This window comes from Nicotiana attenuata, unplaced genomic scaffold (genome assembly GCF_001879085.1).
Source record: "Nicotiana attenuata strain UT unplaced genomic scaffold, NIATTr2, whole genome shotgun sequence".
Lineage (NCBI taxonomy): Eukaryota > Viridiplantae > Streptophyta > Magnoliopsida > Solanales > Solanaceae > Nicotiana > Nicotiana attenuata.
The window spans coordinates 94,343-118,905 of record NW_017672363.1 but is presented as its reverse complement, the minus strand read 5'-3'; the positions used below and the strand labels follow the sequence as shown (position 1 = coordinate 118,905).

Sequence of the window (24,563 nt, the reverse complement as noted above, 5' to 3'; positions counted from 1 at the left end):
ATAATTATGTATAATCTTGTATAATAGTGTATATGAGTGTATAAACATATCTTATACACTTTTATACACCTTTATACAAGTGTCTGTAGACGAACTTCTTCCACGATTTTCAGTTGCAATTCTTGTTCAAAACCAGTCCAAATCTCCATTAAATGACTTCAAATTTTATATACAACCTCCTTATACTATTTCTAACAAGTTAAATAACACCCACTCCAAATTTCTCACAAAATCAAATTCGAAATTTAAACCCACATGTTTAAGCTTGTTACAAATTTAATTTCCACCATCCAAATGGATTTGGTTTGTTGAACTAATATTTGAGTCACAATTACTGATTCAAAAATTAATTTAAAAGCTTGAGCAATCTTTTTTAAAAATTAAATAGTAATTTCTAGAACCTATTGGAGTTGGATATTGAATCTTAGCCTATTATTTTTAGGCTAGTTGGTTGTAAATTAAAATATGGGTTATAAAATTGAAAAGCAGGGATCTCAGTTGTTATTATGTGAAATTTTCCCAATTATAAAACAAACAAAATTATAAGGAAATAGGGAAAAAAAATTGAACAATGGGGGGGAAAAAGAAGAAGGAAAAAAAGAAAGGCCACCCACTCTGTGTTCTGTTCGATAGTCTGCATCCCACGTACCAAATCTGCAACTAATCTCTCTTTTCTTTATTCATTCAGGTGCTTCTTTCTTAAAATCACAAAAATATTGCAATTTCGATCTATACCAATTCAAGATTTGCATTCCCACTGTCAAAAAAAGCCGCTGTAAGTTGTCTAGATCATTTGCCAAATCTCCTCATTTGGCAAAAATATTTTGAGGGTATATCTTTGTAAATGCTTGTTTGTCATTAGATTTATTCAAGATTTTGTCCCTTTTGATACACAATAAACGATTTGTATGGTTTTTGATAGCATTGTTTATGTAGTATTGAAGAGTTTGAGTTTTTATTGATGAAGTGAATCAAGATTAAAAGGGGTTCTACTGGTTTTTGGTAAAATGGTAGTTGGGCTAATTGTTTCTTGGATATTTGCTGATGCATTATTTTAGGCTTTAAGGGATCAATGGTACTGAGTAAAATGTGTTTTGGAAGTGATTACATTGGTTTATGGAGTATTAAATGTGAAAGTTTGAGTTTTTATTGAAGAAGTGAATCAAGATTCAAAGGGGTTCTACTTGTTTTGGTGAAATGGTAGTTAGGTTAATGGTTTCTTGGATTTTTGCTGTTCGATTACTTGGCCTGTGAGGTATCAAAATGGGTTTTGAAGGTGATTACATTGGTTTATGTAGTAGTATTATATGTTAAAGTTTGTATTTTTTTATCAAGTGAATCAAGATTCAAAGGGGTTCTACTTGTTTTGGTAAATGGTAGTTGGGCTAATGGTTTCTTGGATATTTGCTGTTCGATTATCTTGGCCTGTGAGGGATCAATGGTACTGACTAGAATGTGTTTTGAAGGTGATTACGTTGGTTATTGGAAGTAGTGGAATCAATGTCTGGGACAATAAGTACTTTCGGTAGAAGTCTCTCTCATAAACAGAGGGCATTGACAGTTAGCAGCCCTAGATTGTTCGATAAGTCCGTTAGCAGCCCTAGATTTAGTAGGAAAAGCGAGGTTTCAAGACTTTTTTGTGTACTTATAGCATTAGGATCTGTTGTTTCCTTTTTCCTGGCAATTGGAGGAGGGTATTTATATGTTTTGCCCAATCTTACAAAAGCATCTCATGAGGAGGATGTCGGCCTTAGTTTTAATGGTTCGGATAGTTTTTGTGACATATTTGATGGAAAATGGGTAGTCGATAACAGCTATCCTTTGTACAATGCCTCAGAATGCCCCTTTGTGGAGAAAGGATTCAACTGTTTGGCTAATGGTAGAACCAATGATGATTATCTTAAGTGGAGGTGGAAGCCGAGGAATTGTGAAATCCCGAGGTTTGATGTGCATAATCTGTTGGAAATTCTCCGAAATAAGAGAATTGTTTTTGTTGGAGACTCAATGAGTAGGACTCAATGGGAGTCCTTGATATGCTTGCTAATGACCGGGGTGCAAGATAAGGAAAGTGTATATGAAGTAAATGGGAATAAGATCACAAAAGTAATTCGCTTTTTGGGAGTGAGGTTTAGTTCCTTCAATTTCACTGTTGAATTTTATCGATCAGTATTCCTTGTCCAGCACAACTGGTCTTCCAAATATGGAATAAAGAGAGTTAGATCAACCCTTAAGTTGGACAAGCTTGATGATATCAGCAACGAATGGATTAATGCAGATGTCCTCATATTCAATTCTGGACAGTGGTGGGTACCCGGGAAGCTTTTTGGAGTGTAAGTGCACTTCGTTTTTTTACTGGCACAAGTTCCTTTCCTTTTACTAGTATAATTCATATAATTGCGAACTATCATTGAACTAAAATATCCTTAACGTATAGATGGGGCTTTCATTTATGGATTCCCCCTTTTGATTTTCTTTTTTCTTTTCCCCCTGTTCTTTCTCTTTCTTCTCACATGTCTCGATTTTGTTTTGTCACTCCTACATTTGTAAATATATGCTTTTTTTCTTCCTAAAAAGTAGAAAGCCTCTTCTTTGTATGTGCAAACGGGGGCGCAGGCAGGGTTTTCTGCAAGTGGTGTTGATATGTAAAGAAGTAAACAAAGAACATATCATAATAACAACATCATATTAGATGAACATTATGATGTTGAACTTGTTTTGACGGTTTGTGTCCTTCAAGAAAAAAATCCATTCATTTCATAAAAAATAGGAGGTAGAAGTGTAGAACCAATAAAGATTTCCTTTACGATTCATCCTTGACTTATTCAAATATTTTTTTTAATCCAATGTGCAACAAAACTCTATGGAAAGATAGTGGTTCAATTTGATATTGTTTAAAGAGTTGATATGAAAAAAAATTCAAATTGCTAACCTAGGTAAAATCCAGGAACTTTCATGAGCTGGATATTGTGATTGTGATTCCTTCTTAGTTTTCATCCAGAAGTAGCTGGTTTTTTTTTTTGTGTGTCGGTTGTTCTCACGATGTTCCTAAATTTTTCTTTTACAGGGGATGCTATTTCCAACTAAATAATACACTCAAGCTTGGAATGTCAATTCCCACAGCATTCAGAACTGCCCTTGAGACTTGGGCATCCTGGATAGATACCAAAATTAACCCTAACAGGACACGTGTTTTTTTCAGAACGTTTGAACCATCTCACTGGAGGTACTTGTTGTTGATAGCTATGCATTCTATACAGCTATATGCTTTTAGCTCTGCATTAATAATATCAGCAAATGTCTTTTCTTTCACCGTCAAACAAACATCGTTTATTAGTCATAGAGCTTGCTGTTCTTCTGTTGTCCAGTTTCTCAGAGTGCATTATTTTTGTTGGTTTTAGATCGAACATAGTATGTCTTTGCAACTAATGAAATGCATATTGGTTTTGCATCAGCAATCTAACTCAGCGGTTGTGCAATGTGACAAATCAACCTCTTTCAGAGACTAAGGGTCAGGAGAGTAACACATTTTCAGACGCAGCACTAGAGGTGGCGCGCGGAATGAAAGTTCCAGTTACTGTGCTACACATAACTCCCATGTCCGCGTTCAGGAAAGATTCACATGTCGGTATTTGGAGTGATAATCCATCTCTCTCTGATTGCAGCCACTGGTGTCTACCTGGAGTTCCTGATCTTTGGAACGAAATGGTCTTTTCATACCTTCATCGTAGCTATCGCCATACGCCTTTGCATCAACAAAGAGAGTAAGTTTTGTATACTTGCATATGAAAATTGGTCAATTCAATAGTATTTCTCTTTTCCCACTGTGTGATGTGTTATGATAATCTAAATTCTAAGTGGACTCAAACAGCCAGTATGTACTGAGAAGTCAAGACGTCACCAAGATAGAGCAAAATAGAGCCATGTTTGCTAAATCCATAAAAGTCTCATTCATTATCCACATTTTACATGACATTTTTCAAGATAAATGCTTGGGGTTCTATCTTCCTTGACACCTTGCTTATATTTTTGCAAATACACCTCTATATAAGTTCATTTATAACTTGGTGGACGTAGTTGCCTTAGTGAAACCAAAAGTCGCCATAAGTTGACTAGTGTATTTGCAACCAAATGACCTCAGTTTCAACTCTGAATTATGTTTGCTTCTTCAACCCTGGCTGACTTTGGCAAAGTTTTGTCGAGTTGAGACTTGAGAGCAAACTGTCTTTTCTAGATACCTGGATTGGCGCTTGTGTTCTTCTTTAGCCACATTTCTTTAACATTCAACCTAGTCTTGTTTACAGGTCATTTGTTTGATGCAGGTTCAACAGCATGGACTGATGTACGATAAACAGGAACTCATACCAGCTTATGTTTTTCTGTGAAGGTCAATCAATTTTGCAATTCCAGCACAAAAAAAAAAAAAAAAAAAAAGTTGAACAGAAATGTATAGTTACATGGTGAGAAGAAACTCTTGTACCGGGAAATTTATTTCATTTTCATCTTTTTTTTTCGTTCACTAAATTCATTTTGTAAGAGGGAAGGAGAAAATGTATATCATTCCCAGAATGTTTGTCTTGTATCGTGTAATATTTGAAAATTTATATGCAGTGTTCAAAAATTTATTACACTGATGAGAAGTGTTGCATATTAAGTTTGGCATCTCTTGAGTTTTATTTTGTTCATTCTATTCTTGTTGCAGCAGAAAAGAGGAAAATGTAACACTTCCCCTTCCGATCTTGTCCAGTTTGATGTGGTTCAAAGTTATTTTTGAATCGTAAGGTCTGAATTTTGTAAACTCTTAAAACGATAGTACTATTTTTTATTCTTTATTTCATTTTATTTTCCAAACTTAATCATTCAGAGATAAAAGGTACACAAAATCAACATTTAGCTTGGGAATGCTTTTCCATTTGTTTCGGAAAAGCTGTACGTGATATCAAATTTCCACTCTAATAGAATAGCCATTAGTCTCTAACTAAATTATGCTTATGGCGCAAAGACTACTGTCATTTTTCATTCTTTGGCCATTAATATATTTTAACAGATTTGTTACACCAAAATTAGTCAGTATCCGTAAATATTTGAAACGTTCTGAGATTTTTCAACTTGCTAAATATATAATCATCTAGCTTATAGAAGACAAACTTGTGTAATTTAACTTAAAAATAGGTCAAAGTGACTACATTTATATAACTGGTCGTAAACAATAGGCAAATGATTTGGCTAACAATATTACTGGTATACATATATACATGAGAAGTTGTTCAAATTTCCCCCAACACTTCCGAGCCCCAACCTCTAAAAAAAGGAAATGGAACAAAAGAAAGCAAACTAGAATTTCAGAGAACTACCAAAATCAATCAATGGCCATTGGTGTGATCCTTTTTCTGGTAGGTTTATTAGGAATTTGTGGAGTTGATATTATTGGTTCTTGTTTCAGTTCTGTTTTCTCTTCTGCTTTTGCACTATCTATATCCATGGACTTATCACGGCTAATAGTTTCCGGAACATTTTCAGCCTGTTTCTGCTCAATATTTCTATCACCTCCAGCAATTTCTTTCTCTGCAAACAATTTCCAACAGAAACAAAATCGTTAGTCAGGATGAGGAAGATAACATGGATAAAACATTAACCATTTAGTTGGAGAAACATAGCAAACCTGGGCTACATAAAGTGGATCCTAGTTCCTCATTCTCAAATTCTAGCAGAGTGCAGTAACCATCTTGGGAGGATAAAGCCAGATATTTCCCAGTAGCCGACCTTGACAGAGTCAAAAACATACATACATATTGATTTAGGCCAAAAGGAATCAAATAGATTTCTAGAATGCTGTACGGAAGAGAATGGGAGTGCCGACTGTATTTGAAAAAGAATAGAGAAGCAAAGAATACCATGCTATGTCTGTTACGGCAGCATAATGAAGACCAGCTACGATGGCTATTGGTTGAACATTTTCCGTGTCATAGATGTACAAAGAATTCAATGTAGCCACAGCAAAAATAAGACGATAAGGGAGCTTGAAGAATGAGGCTGCAGTCATTAAAAAGGATCGTGGTGGTATCAGAGAATAATACAGCACAATCAACTAAAAAAGGAATCCAGTAGGAGAACCTACAATTGCTTGATCCTCTCAAGCTAAAAGTCATGGGGCAAAAGCGTACAGCAACAACAGGTTTGCTGGCACCTGGGAGCATTAAAGCTGGCCTGTGAATATCCGAGGAAGTTAAGACGACAGTATCAGACTGTTGTGATCTAATAGCAATAATATAGTACCAAAGAAACAGAAGAATCCTTGCCTTGAGAGATCTTTTCTGGAAAACACATAAGCAGTATTTGAGGGTTCTGAAGCAGGTGTAAACTTGTAAGAACCTGAAATAGCAGAACACCTCTATATCCTCAAACCTTCAACGCAGTGTTTTTAACAGCAAAAAACATAAAACAAGATGAGGTCCATGTGGCTTGAAGCGAAAGTGAGAAGTAGAGAGACTGAAGAAATGCAAATGAAAAGTCCAAATATATATAGCTTAAATGGGAATTACATCAGCTGTGTGGAGATTAACCTGACACTACAAAAATGTCAAGACAGTAACAGAGAGGGCTATTAGATGATTTTAATCTGCAAATTTGGGACACAAAAGGAGGTCCTAATGCCGCATTATTGGCTTACTCTGAAAGTGGAGAAATATTGAAAAATTCCTTAAAAGGAAAAAAAAAGGAACTGTTTGGATACAATCAGAGTACAATATTTCACAACAGTGACTGAACTGACACCAATGCCCTGTCATTTATTAAACAAAGTATGCTCAAGAAAAAAAACACATGAAGACTTGATAGAAAATTCTTTTTTTTTGTCTCTCTCAGGATGGTTTTCTTTTTCTTTTTATTTTCTGGAGGGTGAGGAGAGGGGGGAGGGGGAGCAGGGAAGATGTAGAAAGAGATAAGATAAGTTTCAGGAAACAAATCAAAAGAATTATCAAAATGCATAATGGGATTGAGTGTCAAGGTTGTACCTGCAGGCACAAGCAGAAAGGAACCATCAGGGGACCAAGATAATCTTCTGAAGAAAGATGGCAGAGTCTCATCAAGAAAGAGATGATTTTTAGTAGACTGCACGCATTTGCATGAGAAAGTTAATATGTATGTAACATTAACTTATACTGAAGAAGGCAATGACTAACTGAAATGATATTTGACCTTGGACTCATCCGGCAGCTGTGGTTCAACCTTCATAATGACATGTTGACACACAAAATTCAACTTCTCAACTCCTTTTGTTTTAGATGGTCTGTTGATGTAAATCCGGCAAGATCTATCTGAACTGAGTGAGGCAGCATACTTGGACAATGGATCCCACGCCACACCTTGCACGTAGTGCAAATGAGCATCCAATATCTGATAAACTGAACCTGATGAGGAAATGGCAGACTGTCAGTATAAAGTTTATTAATCTCTACTAAAAAATCTTTCAGTTAGATCCTCAGTTATTTCTTACCTTTGTTGACATCCCATATGATGCATGAATTATCAACAGAACCAGAAATTAGAAAAGAACCATCAGTAGACCACTCCAAGTCCAATACATCCTTACGATGAAATCTGAGAAAGATTAAGTCATGAGTACTTGTATCGAATGACAATTTCATTAAAAAAATGATTTTGCTCCTTTTGTTACAGCAACTCAAAGGCAATAGGTGAAATATCTTATCCATGACTATCGCAGTTGACAGTTTCAAAGCACTTCCTCGAAGAAAAACTAAGCTGGAAAGTTATGACCAACATTCGGGAAGTCTGTTTAATATGGACTATCAGAATATTATGGATTATTTATATTGGGATTACTTATTATTTAGGGAGATGTTAGCAAAAATAATTGAATATATATATATAGAATAACATTCTTGTTAAAGTTTGATTAACACATAAATCCGATGCTTTTCCTGTAAAATCAGTTATTATAGTACATATGCTGGTTGATTGCAACATTCTGCATAAACCAAAAAGGCAGCCCGGTGCACAAATAATCCTGCAGTCACGCAGGGTCCAAAGAAGGGCCGCACCCAATGGATGTGATGTAGACAGCCTACCCTAATGCAAGTATTAGTGGCTGTTTCCACGGCTTGAACCTGACCTATAGGCCACACGGAAACAACTTTACCGTTACTCCAAGGTTCCCCTTCATTCTGCTTAAACCAAAATAGTATCCAAATGAATTGACTCTTCGAATACAATCTATATTGATTTACTTTATTTTATCAAGAAAAAAAAAACATTACTTGTTATCTCACCCTGCAACTGTTTCATGTGGTTAAAATATCCTATAATCCCAAAAGTAAAACCCTCTTCTACCTACCTGCATCCACTAAACAAAGCCAGGCTACTCAAATGCCAAATAGAACTATTTCTTTCTTCAACCATCAGATCTAAAACTTTATTTGACAAGCATAAAAGATAAGGATCAGAATACGAAAATGCAGGACAAGAACCAAACAGTATTTTCTGATAATTCCCTGGATAAACCATAAACCTCAAACCAGAAAAACAGTAGCTAATGTTCCATTTTCGAGCCAGTGCCCTCAAATGTATTATTTTCCAGTTCCTTTCAGCATCTAAAAAGCAGCAAGAACTCTAGAGCTATCCCTAAGATATCCCTAAGAGTGCTTAGTAATTCAAAGTGACAATTGGACCAAATCAAAGGCTTACGATAACGTCTTCAGGACTTTCCATGTTTTACTGTCATCTGAAGAATGAAGCTTCCAGATGATGAGCTCACCACCTACATCAGTAGTAGTACTCTTAAAAATACAAAGAGGCATATAAATAAAAAGTGGAAAAGAAGAAAATGCAGCAGAAGAAAGTTAAATCATTTGATCTAGACTAAATGGAGAGATTTATAGGGACAAGTCGATACCATCTGCACCAGAGGCCAAATGCTCTCCTGCATTTTACAGAAAATGGTATTCAGTTTTCTGGCTAACTAGATAGTACAAGTATATTATCTAACAGTTTAATAAATCAGACAGAAGCATGCATTAGGTCAATTATAGTAGAACTTTTGGTAACTGCAAAAGTTGCTAAAAATGAAGTACCCACAGTCACACAGTCAGCAGAAACTTTAACTTTTTCAATATAATGATCAATCCAGAGAGGCAAGAGAGGCTTGTAATATGACATTGACTTTGAAGTAAGTCAAATGAAACTACAGAAGATTGTCACTCTAACCCTCCATCACACTGTTACATGTCAAATCAAATGCTGCAAATACTTGCAGAAACATCTCTTTCTGTTGTTTCATTCATAGCAAGAGCAACCTTCTCTATACAATCCAAGGTAATTGATGATTTCGTGAACTTCATCACAGCTCAGTATCCAACAGATCTGACTGCAAAAGAAGTTCCACGCTCCGCTCTGTATTTCCGGTTCTCAAATTAACGAGTGCTCAAATGCATATTCAGCAAAAAGATTCTGACTACAGGAATTTCTGAATCTATAGCAAATATTCCAGAAAAATCATCTAATAGAATATCTAACTACTGATAATCTTACTTTCTAGTATTAATCTTCTAAGCACCACAGAGGTCACCTGGATAAAAATACATTTCACAGAAATTATTAGTTCAAGAAACTGGCTAACAAGCCATCAGCTTTCTGAAACTAAAGGAGGTAAAAACCTACAAGACTATTTCAACGATAGCAACATTTGAAAGAAAAAAGGAGCTAAAAAAAAAATAGAAAGAACCAAGTTTACAGCCCAGTGCAGCTTAGTAGAGTCAGCAGATAAATTTATCAAATGCCGACCCTCTAGAAAACCAATATTACATTTTGCTTCACGAAAGTATGGAGAAACATAGAGAAGAAAGGCAGTCATTCGAACACCAACATACACATAAATTGCATGAAACAACCTGCAGCTTCAGAGGAAACTCCAACACCCCACAGAAGATAACCATGCACGAATTCTTGCCTCGTAATAATGCTTTAATCAACGTAAAATTCAAAAATAGCTACCACAGCCTTTTAACAGAGCCAACTACCTGATGGAGAGAACCGAAGCGCATTAACAGCAGAACTATGGTAAGAAAGGCTAGTCTGATATGAAACTGAAGGCGCTTTCTTCTCATTTTCCCCAGAATAAATCACCCACATCTGTTGAAAATTTTATGAACCCAATGATGTCATATTTCATCCCACATAAAAATGGTATCAATAAAGTTAATATGTTAGTCAATAAAGTTAATATGTTAGTCCTTTATATATCAGCTAATTTGAAACTAGTGGTTAATACATCAACACAGTACAAGAAATGTGTCCTTAATACTCCATGTGGTATGATTAGAAGTGCTAATTGTGCCTTTAGGAATTAAGGAATGTGGAATGCATTATTGATTTTTGGTGCTCAACACAAGCACAGTAGGAAACCAGGAGATCAAAATGATGCTTCACTAGCGGACTTTGTTGACCGAGTTGTGAAACTACAAGAGCCAGTGAAAATAGTTGAATAAATGGCAATGCAACAAACAGAATTAGCACTGAATTGGAGAAAATAAATTTTCAGCTTATGTGGGTGATAAGGCGTATTAGTTAGGATCTGTTAGCCCAGATGTAATGCTACTGCTTATAATCTAAGTTGCTCAGACACGAGCGCGGGTGTCCAACACGGGTGCGATCTAGAGGTCGTATCCTTCAAAATATAAATTCTACGATTCGGGGATGCGGATCCTAATACGGATACGGGTGCGGGGATCCGGCTAAAAATAATTCAAAAAAATAAAAATAAAAAAATATCTCTAAATTATGAGAAAATTTGTGGAATACCTACGTACGACTTGTAAAGTATGGATTTCTTTTTTATTCTCAAGTTGTAGATAAGTGAATGATTGATTTCCTAGATAAGATATGCTATTTTCTTCAAATTTACCCTAGTTTTGGTTCTGATTTCGGGAATCAAGTTGTATCTCGCCTCGAATTTTTCCTTCTGTCATGGTCAAAGTATCCAAAATTGTTTGACCAGATCTGGTACGGATCCCATAAACTGCCATGTCGGAGCAACTTAGCTTATAATTATCAAGAAGCTACCAAACCTAGGAAAATGCTCATACACCAACATGTGGAGGTAAAGATATTTCACAACTACAACTGGACAGAAAAGAAGCTACATGTAGCAACCTCTGTGAGCATTCATCTGCTGCAACAACAGAGAGATAGCTGGAGGCCTATTCATTCAGGAAGAGTGAAATTTTTATTCTTATATTTGTTGGAAGTTCACACAAGCATAACCGATGGAATTGTCACTCCTGTTACATCATGTCTTTCAACTTTTAGTGGCATAAAGGTGGACCAACCAAAGATAAGCATGGTGAAAATAGTAAGGGCTGTTGCTGTCATCCTTTTAGTTGGATTATTTTGTCTGCATTGGACAAAAAACAGATTTGGTTGGACGTTTGCTTTAGTTGTGATGTTCCTTTTAATAGGAGTTATATGAATTAGTTCAACAAAGTAAAGAGTTTTTTGAGTCAGTGTACGGGATCATAAACTCCCTGAAGAGAAACATTGTAGTTGCTTGGTTAACTGGATGAGTAAATCTGGCAGTTAGATATTACTCTAAATTTCATGAATGAGTTTTCTAATTCGACTAATGTGGGCATTCACCTAAATGATACTCAATTGGTAAGAATATCACACTAGGAATATTGTATCAAATGCCTATCCCCAACTTTCGCCTGATCCTGCAAAGAAGATGATTCTACAATCTGTAGCTGAAGTGTCAACCCTTGGTGACCTTCAGGGCCAATTTTCGCACTTTCATTTTTTGATATTGTCTTTTTAACATGGATCATTCTACATGACATTGGAGATGCGACGCATCAGAAGTAACTGACCATGATTAATGATGCATGCCCTTGCCGCCTTGGAGATGGTGTTTACTGTATTTTCGTTTCCTTTGAACTTTAAAGGTTCTTTTAGCTCGATTTTTACAATATCACAAATATACTTTTCCGGATTGAGAAAAGTAACATAGAAACTGTAAACTAGTGAATGAAAATGCAAAAGAGAATTTCGATATTTCCGAGGAACCAATTAAAATAATTACTAAAACCAAAATTCACCATGCAAGAAATATCAAAGTGCGAAACACACATGCAGAGACAAAATTTAGAAGTAATAGAGGAAAATGAAGAAGGGTGAAATAGTAAATTTAACCTTGATGTCATAGTCGGCGCCACCGGTAGCAAGGATGCCGGAGAGGTGGTGAAAATCGAGGCACAAAACGGGTTTCGTGTCGTGCCAATTAATCTGAACTGTACCTCCCTTCATTCTTTATCTTCCTTCCCTGATCTTTTTTCCACTCTTTTAATTGAATTTTTTTTCTTTTTGCGATTGAAGAAGGAAGTAGGGTTTAGAAGAGCAGCTGGACGGTGAGTGATTTTGTGGGGGGAACTTTGAGATTTGGCGGGAAATTGAGGGCGCCTTAATTTCCCTTCTTTTTTTTTTTTTAAATAATTGTTCTCTCTCTTCTCTTTTTTTTTCTTTTTCTTTTTTCTTTCTGGCGGATTGATCCGAGCAGAATTTATCACAGCAGGATCAAAACTTTCTATTTTTTGGCTGCTATAATAATGTAGTATTAAAGAGAACATATATTATAACATAATATAAAAAATTGATTCCAAAGAAACTCGACAGCTATAATATAGTAATATTAGAAAATATGCCTGCTATAGGGAGATCTAATTGTACCATGATTTACGCTTTAGTTGTATTATTAAATAGAAAGAAAGGTATATATAGGAGTTTTTTCATATAATATCATAAAACAAATTTTAAGTGATATCCTAAACGTTGAAAAAATCCCCTTGACAGAGAGAACAGTAACGCTTGCCATGGTTGTTTTGGAGGTGAGAAATATGATCAAACTGCTGAGCAAATGTCTATTTCAAAACTTCAGATAAAACTACTCCATGCATGTATGAACCATTTTTACATGTTCAGCAATACAGGAAGCAATCCTCAAACTCGATCTACTACTTCTACGCACGTTCTCCAAATCGTTTCGTCAAACATTATGAACAGAAAACAGAATGGATTAGATGGAGGTAAGGAATAAAAACATAAAAAGGAAAAAAAACAGAAGAAAACCGAGAAAAGAGCATTCCCATATCATGAAGCTTAAAACCAATCAAGGGAATGAGAAACATAAGATGGAAGCAAACTAAAGAATACACAACTCTAACGCGTGCCTACAAAATATTTGGGAGCTGAGCATCCAATCTCTGCTGCAGTTCCTTCACCTTGATTGATAACTCAGCAGTTTGCTCCTTGTAGCTCCTGATTAGATAATCCTTCCCTTCAATCACTTCTTTCAACTCATCTTTTTCGCGCTTCAGCATTTCGAACCTTTCCACATCTCCTCCTCTTCCCTTCTCTGAGGTATCAGAATTTCTATCAATTTCCAGGTGACCATTTGTGTGACCGTTCGTATGACCATATCGGACTTCAGCTGGCCATACAGGTACTGTTGGGGACTTTTCGCAAGAACCAACTTGTCCAACGCAATGATCTGCAATTGCTTTCCTCAGCCTCTGTATCTCTCTCTCCGAATCAAACAGATCCCTGTTTGCAGCGTCCAGCAACGACTGCAGATGGGCAGAATGCGACAGCTGACTGTTGAGAGAACCCTGCAACTCTACAAGCTGCTCTTGCATCTCTAATATTGTTTCGTCCCTTCTCTTTAACTGTTGTCTCAGCTTTTGTATCACTTCTCGCTTACTGTATATGTCGGAACCAGATTCTGAGACGCATGGCGACTCGGAGCTGTTCGAGTGATGAAATGGTTTCTGTGGCAGTTCAAGACGGTCAGGAGAGCTTGACCATGGCCCACCATTCTCTTTATTGAATTCGAGGGCAGGAACAGTCACAAGAGGGAGCACCATTTCAGGCTCAGACCCATTACACTGCTGCTGCTTTATAACCCCCAATCCTCCAGCTCCTGTCTTGTAAAAATAGCAAATGTTCATTAACTGCACTAGTGATTTGGTAAACTTTTTTTTTTTTTTGAAGAAAACTCAGCATAGAAGGTAAAAACTGGTCCTACGTGGTAGCTAGCGCAACATGTATACCAAGAAAAGCATCATATTGATCACATGAATCCTCCCTCATTATGTTCCAATCTTTCACTTGACATCACCATAAACCTCTTAAAGCAAGCAAGATAACTGAAAATATGTCCATTTTGTGAAGAACATCGTGTCTAGCTTTTCCAGTTAGAAAGCAACCAGAGGATCAACATTATCATGCATAAGTTGTTTACAAATGATAGTTTCGATGCATACAACTCTAATTAACTTTACTAGTTCAAATTATACTCTCACAAAATCGGGAGTTAAAAAACTGAACATGATCATTGGAAGAAGATGATGCCAACATGAAATCACTAGCCGTGTTTTTTACTCCAAAAAGAACAACCTAAATTCTAAAAACTCCAAGGGGATGACAAGAATTTACGTGCCTGTATTGCAATTGTAGCAGCCACCATCATCTTGCGCAAAATAATAAGTACTTGACTGCAAATGACCATTCCCTAACTTCCTTCCATCAGGAGATTTTTCATTTCCTGCATTTTAAGCCACTTCTCATATCTAAGAGGGTAAAATAATTTCACAAGACAGACCAAAATGCTTTGCACAATATCGGACCTTTCAAACTGCTGGTAGTCTTGTTCTGTTGTCTCGAGTCAAGCACCTGCTTCAGCTTGTAGCCTAAGCGGACAGATAATGTACTTAATAACGCACTACCTGCAATTATGACCCAGTTTGGCCCCTCACTCTGAACACCTTTGGACTTCTGGGACCTTGGCCCCACATTAGTTCTTGGTTTCATTTTTGGAGTCACTGAATTGGAAGATGGAGAAGCTACAGACCATCAAAGTAACCCTATATAGGAAATGCAGCATAACGTCAATTTATGCCAGGAGAAGCATAGTTTTCTGATCACTCAAATCAAGTGGGTATAGGCTAATTGAAAAGTATTAACACTTTATAACCACAAGAATTTTGCAGGTAAACAAGTCTAAAACAGATATTTGATAGGAAAAAATATCCAGAAAATCCAAACGAAAGATGTCCAGATAAAGTTAAGTCTGGTATCTGTTGAACTCTGATTTTCGCCAACAAGAGGGGATTTCCAGAGTCATGTTTATTTATAATATTGCAAACACTTTAGTTATTAAAAGGCAGAAAAGCAAGTCTACAATGGCAAAACTATGTGGAGCTCGATGAAACTTTGAATGAAGGGTAGGGCTTTTTTCCTTTGATAAAGAACAAATATTTGAAGGAGGAAGCAATTTTCTATAAAAATGTATAGGTGGACATACAAAATTAAACTGTTCTAGCTAGTGTGGTTCACATTTGTACTTCATTTCCTTTTTCTAAAAGATACCAGAAGAATAAGTACCAGAGTGTAGAACAAGCAACAAGATTCCCAGAAGAATAAGTGCCGGAGTGTAGAACAAGCAACAAATTCCCAGTTCCCAAAAGGAAAGGTAACTGCAATCATGCAATTCTAATAGCATAAATACCTTCACGTCAAGTGCTGGTGCCGCACCTTCATGAATCTGACTACAGTAGATGGTACAATGGCAGTAGGACCCCCAAAGGAAATATTCTGAAAGAAAATGCAACAGAAAGTACAGCACTTATTACCCAGAAGAAACAGAATAATAAGGAAAGAAATAGTTAACTAAAGTACAAATAGAATAAGCTCCTGTAGCCATCCACTGACATTGCAATTACAGTAACCTATTGCATGCTTGCTCATTTAAATAAGTTGTATGTGTGGAACACGCTGCTCAATATTTAGCATTCCTCAGAATCTCAAAACGTTACATTCATGTGGTTCATTGAAAATTGGTTTACAGCACAAATCAACAGTTCACGCTTCACAGGCTCAGAGTCAAGTAAATGCTGACGACTTAAACCAGTATAGGCTAAACAAGTTTCCATCTTCCTTTATAAAAAATAGAAGTAGTAAGGCCCTTTATATGGGCAAAGCAAAGAACATAGAAAACAAGAACTAAAGGTCGTTTCCAACCTCTTGACGGTGGATTGGTATACATTGCTAATAAAACATTTTGACGAAAGAAGTAAGACTAGAGAGGAAAGCTGATTATGGAGACAGTACCTCAAGAAAAAAGGGAGACTATTCATCGGAGAAAAATCTGAAGAGAGATTTATTTAAAATGAGCAGAGAACGCCTAAAATTCTGTGATGTCTGTTCCCCTGGGAACTTTGAAGAAACACTTTCACTCTCCTGTTTACAACCCCCACCCCCCACCCCCAAAACAAACAGAAAAGAGTCCTGGTTTTAATGACACTATTGCACCTGATAAAGTATAATGTCAGACTTGGATCCTCAAAATGGCAAATTCAACCAAGACAATTATAATGGCTGAGAACTAAATACTTTATTTTTAAGGTAGAGACAATTCCAACCTTGAATAACATCTGCAATTCATAAGTCACACAGTATACACATACTCACAGGCAAAATAGGATAGAAGATCTGAAGTGAAATGGACAAAATAATTCCTAAGTCAGCATTTCCATGTAAAGAAGCAGTAAGCTGTAAGCCTATCAGAGCCATCAAAATGAATTTAAAGACTAGAAAACTATAGCAGATTCAGAGTGGCATCAATATAAGGAAATTGCCAACATATCAAAGTCTCCTCCATTCAGATTTTGGAAAGCAAAGATCCTAATGAGGCAAATTGGCAAAGGGTCAAGAAAAAAGTTAAAAGAAAAGGCCAGTTTTTCTGCACGCAGCAGATGATAAGTTTGGTGTCATTTAATTTTGAAGTTGATAACTAACCTAACCTTATCATGCAATTAACTACTTACTCGTCCTCCACCACCAGATAGTCTGCTAACTCATAGACTTAAACATGATCCAAAACTGCCAGAACAACAGATAAATGCACAGGAAGCAGTTTTCAACAGCCCATGGCTGAGAATTAAAGTATTAAGGTAGCCATTAAGAAGATAACTTAGAAGTTTCTTTCTATCCTAACGAGGACCAAGTTAAATACTGGATGATGGCATGATATTCAAAAGTTTTAACAAGCAACACACCAAACACGCATTAAGCAAGCACCATTTCACAATGACGAATGTTGATTGCTGCTCGTGAAATCCATTATACTCTTTCAATAAATAGAAGTACCTAGCATATATAAGACGTAAAGTATGACATCTAAAAGCCTGCTACTAGTAGGTGCTACTTAATATAATAGATTGAAAATGACTTATGCCTTTCACTTGAGGCAGCAAATAAGATATTGAACATGCATGACCATCTCTTTCTTTTGAATTTCATCCATCCAAAAATTGTTGACCTCATTGGTCATTTAGGATCAAATGGCTCATTGAGACATAGGTGCAGTCAAAATAGCAACTGAATGCCCCCACCAACTCAAGCTATCTTTGACTTGCCATACAACAACAAAATAAAACCGTGAAATTTTTATTTCACGAAAACAAATCTGTCAAACAAACCCACAGATTCAATCACCAAAAATGGCCAGAAACGGCCTAAACAGCTAATAGGTGGAGACATGGAGCAGCTTGATCCTGCTAAATACAATTTCTCCCTTGTTAATTTTGTTAGATATTTTAATTAGTTAGTTTCTGCTTTCCTAGTCTTATGGGTATATGGGGGAGTTGTGTACTTAGTGGACTAAGTGGGTTTGTTTTAACTTCCTTTATGGCTTAGTGCTTTAGATAATGTAGGNTTTGTCTAGTTTTCTTCCAGATTTCTAACAAATTTCCCTTGTTTTTACTTCCATGATCAAACAGAAAAATATGCATTGAAATGAATACAAAGACACTACATCAACAACAACCAGTCCCAAACAAGTTGGCGTCACCTATATGAATCCAATCATGTTACTCCATTTAAACTCATCTCATGCTAATATTATGCAAATATAAATAGAAGCATTAGAAGAAAATTTTCTCGGCAAGCTAATTTTGACTGCTAAATGACCCCATTTATTTTGCACATACTTAACAGGTCATAGCAAATTTAAGATGAAACTATCCATAGAAATGCAAGACCCAAGTATAAAAAAAAATATAAAAACAAAGAAAAGACGAAAAATTACAAAGACCCAAATGCCACCAAACACACACACACACACAGAGAGAGAAACCCACTAATATCTACACATTATCCCCAAAATGAAAAGGGTATATGAGAAAGTACCTGATTAATGGGGAAGGTGCATCTATTGACCAAGAACTGATAAATAAAGAAGTTTCTGGTGTAGGGTTTTGTGGAATTAACAAACACTAATATTACTGAACCTTCTAATACAGGTGAGGCTTAGGTGTGTGAGTGGGGGCGTGGCCAAAAAGAACCAGCTAAAGCAAAAGCGGGATTTTGCCCCTTTGGGTGCTGGGAGGGGTTGGGTCGGGATTTTGCCTGTGGATCAAAATTCAAGAATTGGTCGAATTTTTGGGGAGAAAGTACAAAATATTTTGCACGTCGTACCAGTATCGGAATGCACGTTTCGTCTGACTATGAAAATTATAATTAGGATAAATTTATGTGGACTGCGAAATCTGGGGCCGTTAGAACTGAGCTAACGGATTCAGCGTTATGTGATGCTTATCTGTTTTCCTAATTTTATGTTAAAGCAATATTTTGACCTTTTTTGAGACGGATAAGATCAATCTACCGTTAATCAAAAAATGTGTTCGAGCTAGGGTGTATTTGGTACGAAGGAAAATATTTTTTAATTTTTTTATGTTTGGTTAGCTCAAATGTTTTAGAAAATATTTTCCTTATTAACTCATTTTTCTCCAATTGGAGGAAAATATTTTCCTTATCAAGAGAAAGGGAAAACATTTTCCAAAACTCCTTCTCAACCTTCCACCCTCACCAACCCACCTACCCCCTCTCTCCAAAAAATAGCTTTTTTTTCAAATTTCAGTTTTTCTGTTACCACCCACCCTACTACCCCTCCACCCCACCCCACCTCCCTACCCCACCCCCTTCCGTCTAAAAAAACTAAATTTTCCTTAAATTTTTTTTTTTTGTAATTTCAAATTTCTATTTTTTATTTTTCTGCACCACCCATCATCCCCAACCCCCCTCACCTCCCCCTCTCCCCCTCCCCCGTTACAAAAAAAAACTTTTTTTTGTAATTTAATTTTCTGTTTCTTTTTCGTTTTACTGTCACCTCCCCCCTCCCCCCCCCCGAAAAAAATATTTTTTAAATATATTTTTCAGTTTTAATTTTTTTATTTATCATTTTAAAGGTTCAAAATTTTACAAGTTCCAAAATTATGAGTTCGAAGGTTTATTTTGTTTGGAAGTTTACGGGTTTAGAAATTATAAAGTTTACGGGTTCGAAATTCTGCGCTTTCAAAAGTTTAGCGGTTCGAAAGTTTATGAAATATGTGGGTTCGGAAGGTTTTTGATTTGAAAGTTTATGGCTTCATGTTTATTATATCTAAATTATTTATAAATACTCTTGAGAAGCCATTTTCCTTAATTTGCGTACCAAACAGCGAAAAATGAATAAGATTACTACTTGTTTTTCAAGAAAATATTTTCTTGAAAAATATTTTCCTTTATGCCAAACACACCCTAAGAGTGGAAAATTTATGTCTAGGAGAGGAGAAATTTCAGTAGAGAACGTTTTCCTTAAACGAATCCCATGCCCTATGCCCTATGCCCCATATATATACGAATATAAATTAATCGATGAATAAGTTTCGAATACCTAATGGTTATATAAAAGAAGGATTTTTTCAGTTGAAATTTCATAAATCAAATCTACAACAACAACAAATCCAATATATTCTTACAGGTGGGGTTTGAGAGGGTAGTGTGTATACCGACCTTATTCCTAATAGAGAGGGTCTGCTGGGTCTGTTTTCAACTCAGAAAGAGTGAGAAAAAGAAGGGGGAGAATAAGTATTACTAAATACTAATAACAGAAAATACGATAATAGAAGCGAACTAGATCACATGACGTAATAAAAATCTACTTAAGAATATGGAGGAACATGAGTGCTACTAAAGTAACTAGTAAGAAAAGAAGAAACTTACAACCACCTACTAACCTTCTACTCTAATCTTCGATCTCCACACCTTCATATCAAGGGTCATGTCCTCAGTAAGCTGAAGTCGCGTCATATCCTGCCTAATCACATCTCCCCAGCACTTCCTTGGCCTACCTCGACCTCTCCTCAAACCCGCCACGACCAGCCTCTCACATCTCCTGACGGGAGCATCAATGTTTCTCGCTTTTACGTGCCCGAACCATCTCAGTCTCGAATCCCGCATCTTGTCCTCCATGGAGGTCACTCCCGCTTTAACCCGATTAGTTTTACTCCTAATGTTATCTCTCCTGGTATACCCACTCATCCATCTCAACATCCCCATTTCTGCTACTTTCATCTTCTGCACGTGTGAGTTCTTGATTGGCCAACACTTCGTCCTATATAGCATAGTTGGTCAGACCACTACTTTGTAAAATTTACCTTTGAGTCTTGGCGACATATTCCTATCACATAAAATGCTAGATGCAAGCCTCCATTTCATCCATCTCGCTCTAATACGATGTGCGACATCCTCTCAATTTCCCTGTTACTTTGGATAATAGACCCGAGATACTTGAAACTACCTTTTCTGGGGATAACTTAAGTATCAAGCTTCACAGCCACGTGTGTTTTATGAGCCCCGTCACTGAATTTGCACTCTAAGTATTCTATTTTAGTCCTACTCAACCTGAAACCTTTAGACTCTAAGATTGCGTCTCGTCGATCAATACTATATCATCGGCAAATAGAATGCACCAGGCACTTCCCCTTGTATGTGTCGCGTCAGCACGTCCATCGTCAAGGCAAATAAAAACGGGCTAAGAGCCGATCCTTAGTGCAACCCCATCACAGTTGGATAGTTCTCCGAGTTCCCTCTCACAATCCTCACCCGAGTCTTAGCACCGTCTTACATATCCGTAATCACCCTAACGTACACTACCGGAACACCGCTAACCTCCAGACACCTCCACAAAACTTCCCTCGACACTTTATCGTATACTTTTTAAGGTCAATAAACACTATATGCAAGTCCTTTTTTCTTTCCCTGTACTACTCCACTAATCTCCTCACCAGATGAATAGCTTCCGTAGTTGAGCGTCCTGGCATGAATTCGAGCTGGTTCTCAGAAATAGACACGCTCCTCATCCTAACTTCTACCACCCTTTCCCAGATCTTCATAGTGTGGCTCAATAGTTTTATAACCCTATAATTGTTGCAAATTTGGATATCGCCTGTGTTCCTATACAACAGAATCATCGTACTCCACCTCCATTCTTTGGGCATATTTTTCGTCTTAAAAATGATATCAAACAATCCAGTGAGGTACTCCAAGCCTTCTCGACCCGCGTTCTTTCGAAATTCCACTAGGATTTCGTCTGCTCCCGTCGCTCTACCCCTGCTCATCTTGCGTATAGCCCCTTCCACCTCCCCCACCTTAATACGCCTACAATACCCAAAATTCCACCGACTCTCGAAGTGCTCCAACTCACCCAGCACAATACTTTTGTCCCCCTCATCGTTCAACAGTCTATGGAAATACGTCCGCCATCTGCGTCTAATATGTGCCTCGTCCATCAATGCTTTGCCGTCCTCGCCTTTGATGCACTTCACCTGGTCCAAGTCACAGGCCTTCCTCTCCCTCACCTTGGCCAATCGATACAACTTCTTGTCTCTGCTTTGCCCCCGAGTTCCTCGTATAGACGCCCGAAAACCGCAATCTTAGTTGCCGTGACCACTAATTTAGCCTCTTACCTTGCCTTCTTATAACACTTCCGAATTTGAAATTAACCGTACAAGACCCAATGATTAGGAAGTTGATATAGAATGTTAGCCTTTTAGTAGCAAGTTAAAATAACACAGAATAATAATACTTTATGTTGTACAGTATATTTAAATAGCACATTAAATGAGAGGCGTTAGAGACTATGTGTATCCTGAAAAAATACTCGCTCCCATAAGTAGATTCAAAACCTTTGAGAAATATGAAATTGGATCACTTCAAAAATTTAAACTACAACTTCATATTTTTAGAAGCTATAAGAAATTGTTCTCTTGTAATATTAAGGTTCGATATAGAAAAAAAAACGACCAATAGTTTGATGGGTTAAATACTATGTGTTTGCAACAAATTATTTGTGATACAAAAATAAATTGCAACCACAATATAAATATGAATAAACATAATTTTATTGATAAAATGATGCGGGTACAATTCTGTTTATCCCCTTGATTCTTCTCTCCTGATTATCTCCGTGATTCGAGGGCTAGAACAGCGTGTTTCTCGAACGTAGGATGGTGCGGATGGATTTATTTGATATCCATAAAGTGTGTTGTGGATCTTCTTGAAGTATTTGATTATCAAGAATTATCCGGCCATTCCTTGATCTCTTTATGAATATCCCGTGAGTTTATGGAATTTTAGAGATGATCTCCATTTTTGAGATATTTTTTTAAAGGATTATGTAACCCTTTTTATAAGAGTGACCTAGGGTTTTGGTAGAGTAGCCTCTAAGCAATACTGACAGACTCCTAAAATTTCAATAGGTCTTGTAGTATCTTGACTTTAGGATTTAACTCGATCCATTAAGATTTCGATGTCTACAAATACCCCCTACTTCAAGGTTTATCGGGGTGTAGCCTTGGCGAAACTTGAAGACGAGACTTGAAGTATTAAGTATGGCAATAGTCTATTATACTAGCACCTGCTCCGTTGGATTCCAACGAGTATTTTGAATTGAACCATTTATCCAAGTTGGTGAACGACCAACCATATCAATGAGGTATGATGGCCTTATTGGAACTTCTTCAATTTAAGGATGAAGTGTGATGGCCTTGGCAGATGTGTACTTGTTTGTAGAGAGACAAACACATCAACATAGATTAAGCAACTTTTGCAAGGAGTCAACGTTGCACCAACTTTGGTATTCAAGAATTAAATTTGTACTTGAATATAAATTTCAAAGCTATCTGCGCCGCTCTCTAATCAAATCTTTCTAAGACCAAGCAATTTTACATTTTAAAAAAATATCATGGCAAATCGGATTCTTTGGAAATCTCCTATCCACAACACACGTCTATACCAACTTGAACATATCACATATATAACTGAATCCTTTTAGGAGTCAAGGTAAATAATTTGTCTCTTTGAGAAAGTCAAGATATACACGCCTACTAAAAGGATGCCCCCAGCATGTGTTTACCACAAAGAAGTTATGATCCTTGGTAATAACTACCAAGCTAGGTCGGGGCGTTGGCGTAATTCACTGAGGACAATGCAATTACTTGATTTCGGCTTCTCCTTCATGTAGCATTGCAACTTTGACGAGATGTGTCTCGCTAGCAGTCGTTCAACTTTAGTAAAGAACTACTTGGTGCATGATCTTGCGGTTCTGCCGCTTTAATGAGTGGCCAATTGAAAAGAATAAGAGATGTTGTCCCCTCCGTGAGACCATCATTGCAATTGGCTTCAAATTTTGCAGATTTGATTGTGAGAGAAGAGATGAAGGCAGAATTGGTCCCATTGGGCGTGCCAATTTATTTGCAATAAATTATTTGTGATACAAAAATAAATTGCAACCACAATATAAATATGAAAAAACGTAATTTTATTGATAAAATGATGCGGTACAATTCTGTTTATCCCCTTGATTCTTCTCTCTTGATTATCTCCGTGATTCGAGGGCTAGAACAACGTGTTTCTCGAACGTAGGATGGTGCGGATGGATTTATTTGATATCCATGAAGTGTGTTGTGGATCTTCTTGAAGTATTTGATTATCAAAAATTATCCGGCCACTCCTTGATCTCTTTGTGAATATCCCGTGAGTTTATGGGATTTTAGAGATAATCTCCATTTTTGAGATGTTTTTTTAAAGGATTATGTAACCCTTTTTATAAGAGTGACCTAGGGTTTTGGTAGAGTAGCCTCTAAGCAATACTGACAGACTCCTAGAATTTCAATAGGTCTTGTACTATCTTGACTTTAGGATTTAACTCGATCCACTAAGATTTCGATGTCTACACTATGTATAGCCAAAAAAGATGTCTTAATACAGTAACAATACTAACAAATGAAAGAACTAGAAAAGGAAAAGGAAGTAAATAGAAAAGAAAAAGGAAAAGCAAAATAACATTTATTCCAGAAGCAAGAAAATGGTAGAATTGAAGAAAAAGAAGAAAGAGCAAAAGCTTGGGAAAGTACATAAACAATCATCTTTAGGGCTGCTATTTAGCAATTAGCCAGTATTTATTTTGTCTTGAAAATTTGAACTAAAAAATTAAAATTCAAGACGCTTTAGTTAATTCCTAAATAAAAGTCTTTTAGAATGGCCACCTAGTATCATTACATTGGCATTGACAGCCCGACGCACTAAGCTCCCGCTATATACGGGGCCCGGGAAAGTACCGGACATTTCTATCAAAAGTTTTCATTGCTTCTCTAGCTTCCTTTAAAAGCATCCTTGAAAAA

The 24,563-nt window shown here is 36.7% G+C and overlaps 3 protein-coding genes across 4 annotated transcripts; 1 reads left to right on the top strand and 2 right to left on the bottom strand.

Moving 5' to 3' along the window:
* Positions 1-563: 563 nt before the first annotated feature.
* LOC109212922 (protein trichome berefringence-like 7) lies at positions 564-4,651 on the top strand. The gene is made up of 4 exons (XM_019376653.1): positions 564-2,330; positions 3,065-3,223; positions 3,453-3,761; positions 4,320-4,651. Exons 1-4 carry the CDS (start codon positions 1,501-1,503, stop codon positions 4,336-4,338), a joined length of 1,317 nt encoding a protein of 438 aa, XP_019232198.1. The 5' UTR covers positions 564-1,500; the 3' UTR covers positions 4,339-4,651.
* Positions 4,652-5,130: 479 nt separating this feature from the next.
* On the bottom strand, positions 5,131-12,461 carry LOC109212923 (chromatin assembly factor 1 subunit FAS2). Its single transcript, XM_019376654.1, has 12 exons — positions 12,199-12,461; positions 10,032-10,143; positions 8,909-8,935; positions 8,701-8,773; positions 7,493-7,596; positions 7,195-7,406; positions 7,011-7,107; positions 6,297-6,369; positions 6,116-6,204; positions 5,892-6,030; positions 5,660-5,760; positions 5,131-5,562 (listed from the first exon to the last, which is right to left on the bottom strand). The coding sequence occupies exons 1-12, from the start codon at positions 12,310-12,312 to the stop codon at positions 5,357-5,359; spliced, it is 1,347 nt and encodes a 448-aa protein (XP_019232199.1). The 5' UTR covers positions 12,313-12,461; the 3' UTR covers positions 5,131-5,356.
* A 437-nt stretch (positions 12,462-12,898) lies between these two features.
* LOC109212921 lies at positions 12,899-18,571 on the bottom strand. Of its 2 annotated transcripts, none has more exons than XM_019376650.1 (5): positions 18,250-18,571; positions 15,569-15,654; positions 14,688-14,924; positions 14,501-14,605; positions 12,899-13,981 (listed from the first exon to the last, which is right to left on the bottom strand). In XM_019376650.1, the coding sequence occupies exons 3-5, from the start codon at positions 14,869-14,871 to the stop codon at positions 13,233-13,235; spliced, it is 1,038 nt and encodes a 345-aa protein (XP_019232195.1). In that variant the 5' UTR covers positions 14,872-14,924; positions 15,569-15,654; positions 18,250-18,571; the 3' UTR covers positions 12,899-13,232. The 2 variants fall into 2 exon arrangements, with proteins under 2 accessions (XP_019232195.1, XP_019232197.1); XM_019376652.1 differs by lacking the exon at positions 18,250-18,571 and adding an exon at positions 16,171-17,753.
* Positions 18,572-24,563: the final 5,992 nt, after the last annotated feature.

Coding starts and splice junctions, on each gene's coding strand:
- LOC109212923 (XM_019376654.1), bottom strand. CDS start 12,312: ATGAAGGGAGGTACAGTTCAGATTAATTGGCACGACACGAAACCCGTT. Junction 6,031..6,115: donor CTTGAGAGGATCAAGCAATT/GTAGGTTCTCCT, acceptor TAATGACTGCAG/CCTCATTCTTCAAGCTCCCT. Junction 5,563..5,659: donor ATCCACTTTATGTAGCCCAG/GTTTGCTATGTT, acceptor AATTGTTTGCAG/AGAAAGAAATTGCTGGAGGT.
- LOC109212922 (XM_019376653.1), top strand. CDS start 1,501: ATGTCTGGGACAATAAGTACTTTCGGTAGAAGTCTCTCTCATAAACAG. Junction 2,331..3,064: donor CCCGGGAAGCTTTTTGGAGT/GTAAGTGCACTT, acceptor TTTCTTTTACAG/GGGATGCTATTTCCAACTAA. Junction 3,224..3,452: donor TTTGAACCATCTCACTGGAG/GTACTTGTTGTT, acceptor GTTTTGCATCAG/CAATCTAACTCAGCGGTTGT.
- LOC109212921 (XM_019376650.1), bottom strand. CDS start 14,871: ATGAAACCAAGAACTAATGTGGGGCCAAGGTCCCAGAAGTCCAAAGGT. Junction 14,606..14,687: donor GACTACCAGCAGTTTGAAAG/GTCCGATATTGT, acceptor CTTAAAATGCAG/GAAATGAAAAATCTCCTGAT. Junction 13,982..14,500: donor CTGCTACAATTGCAATACAG/GCACGTAAATTC, acceptor TTTACAAGACAG/GAGCTGGAGGATTGGGGGTT.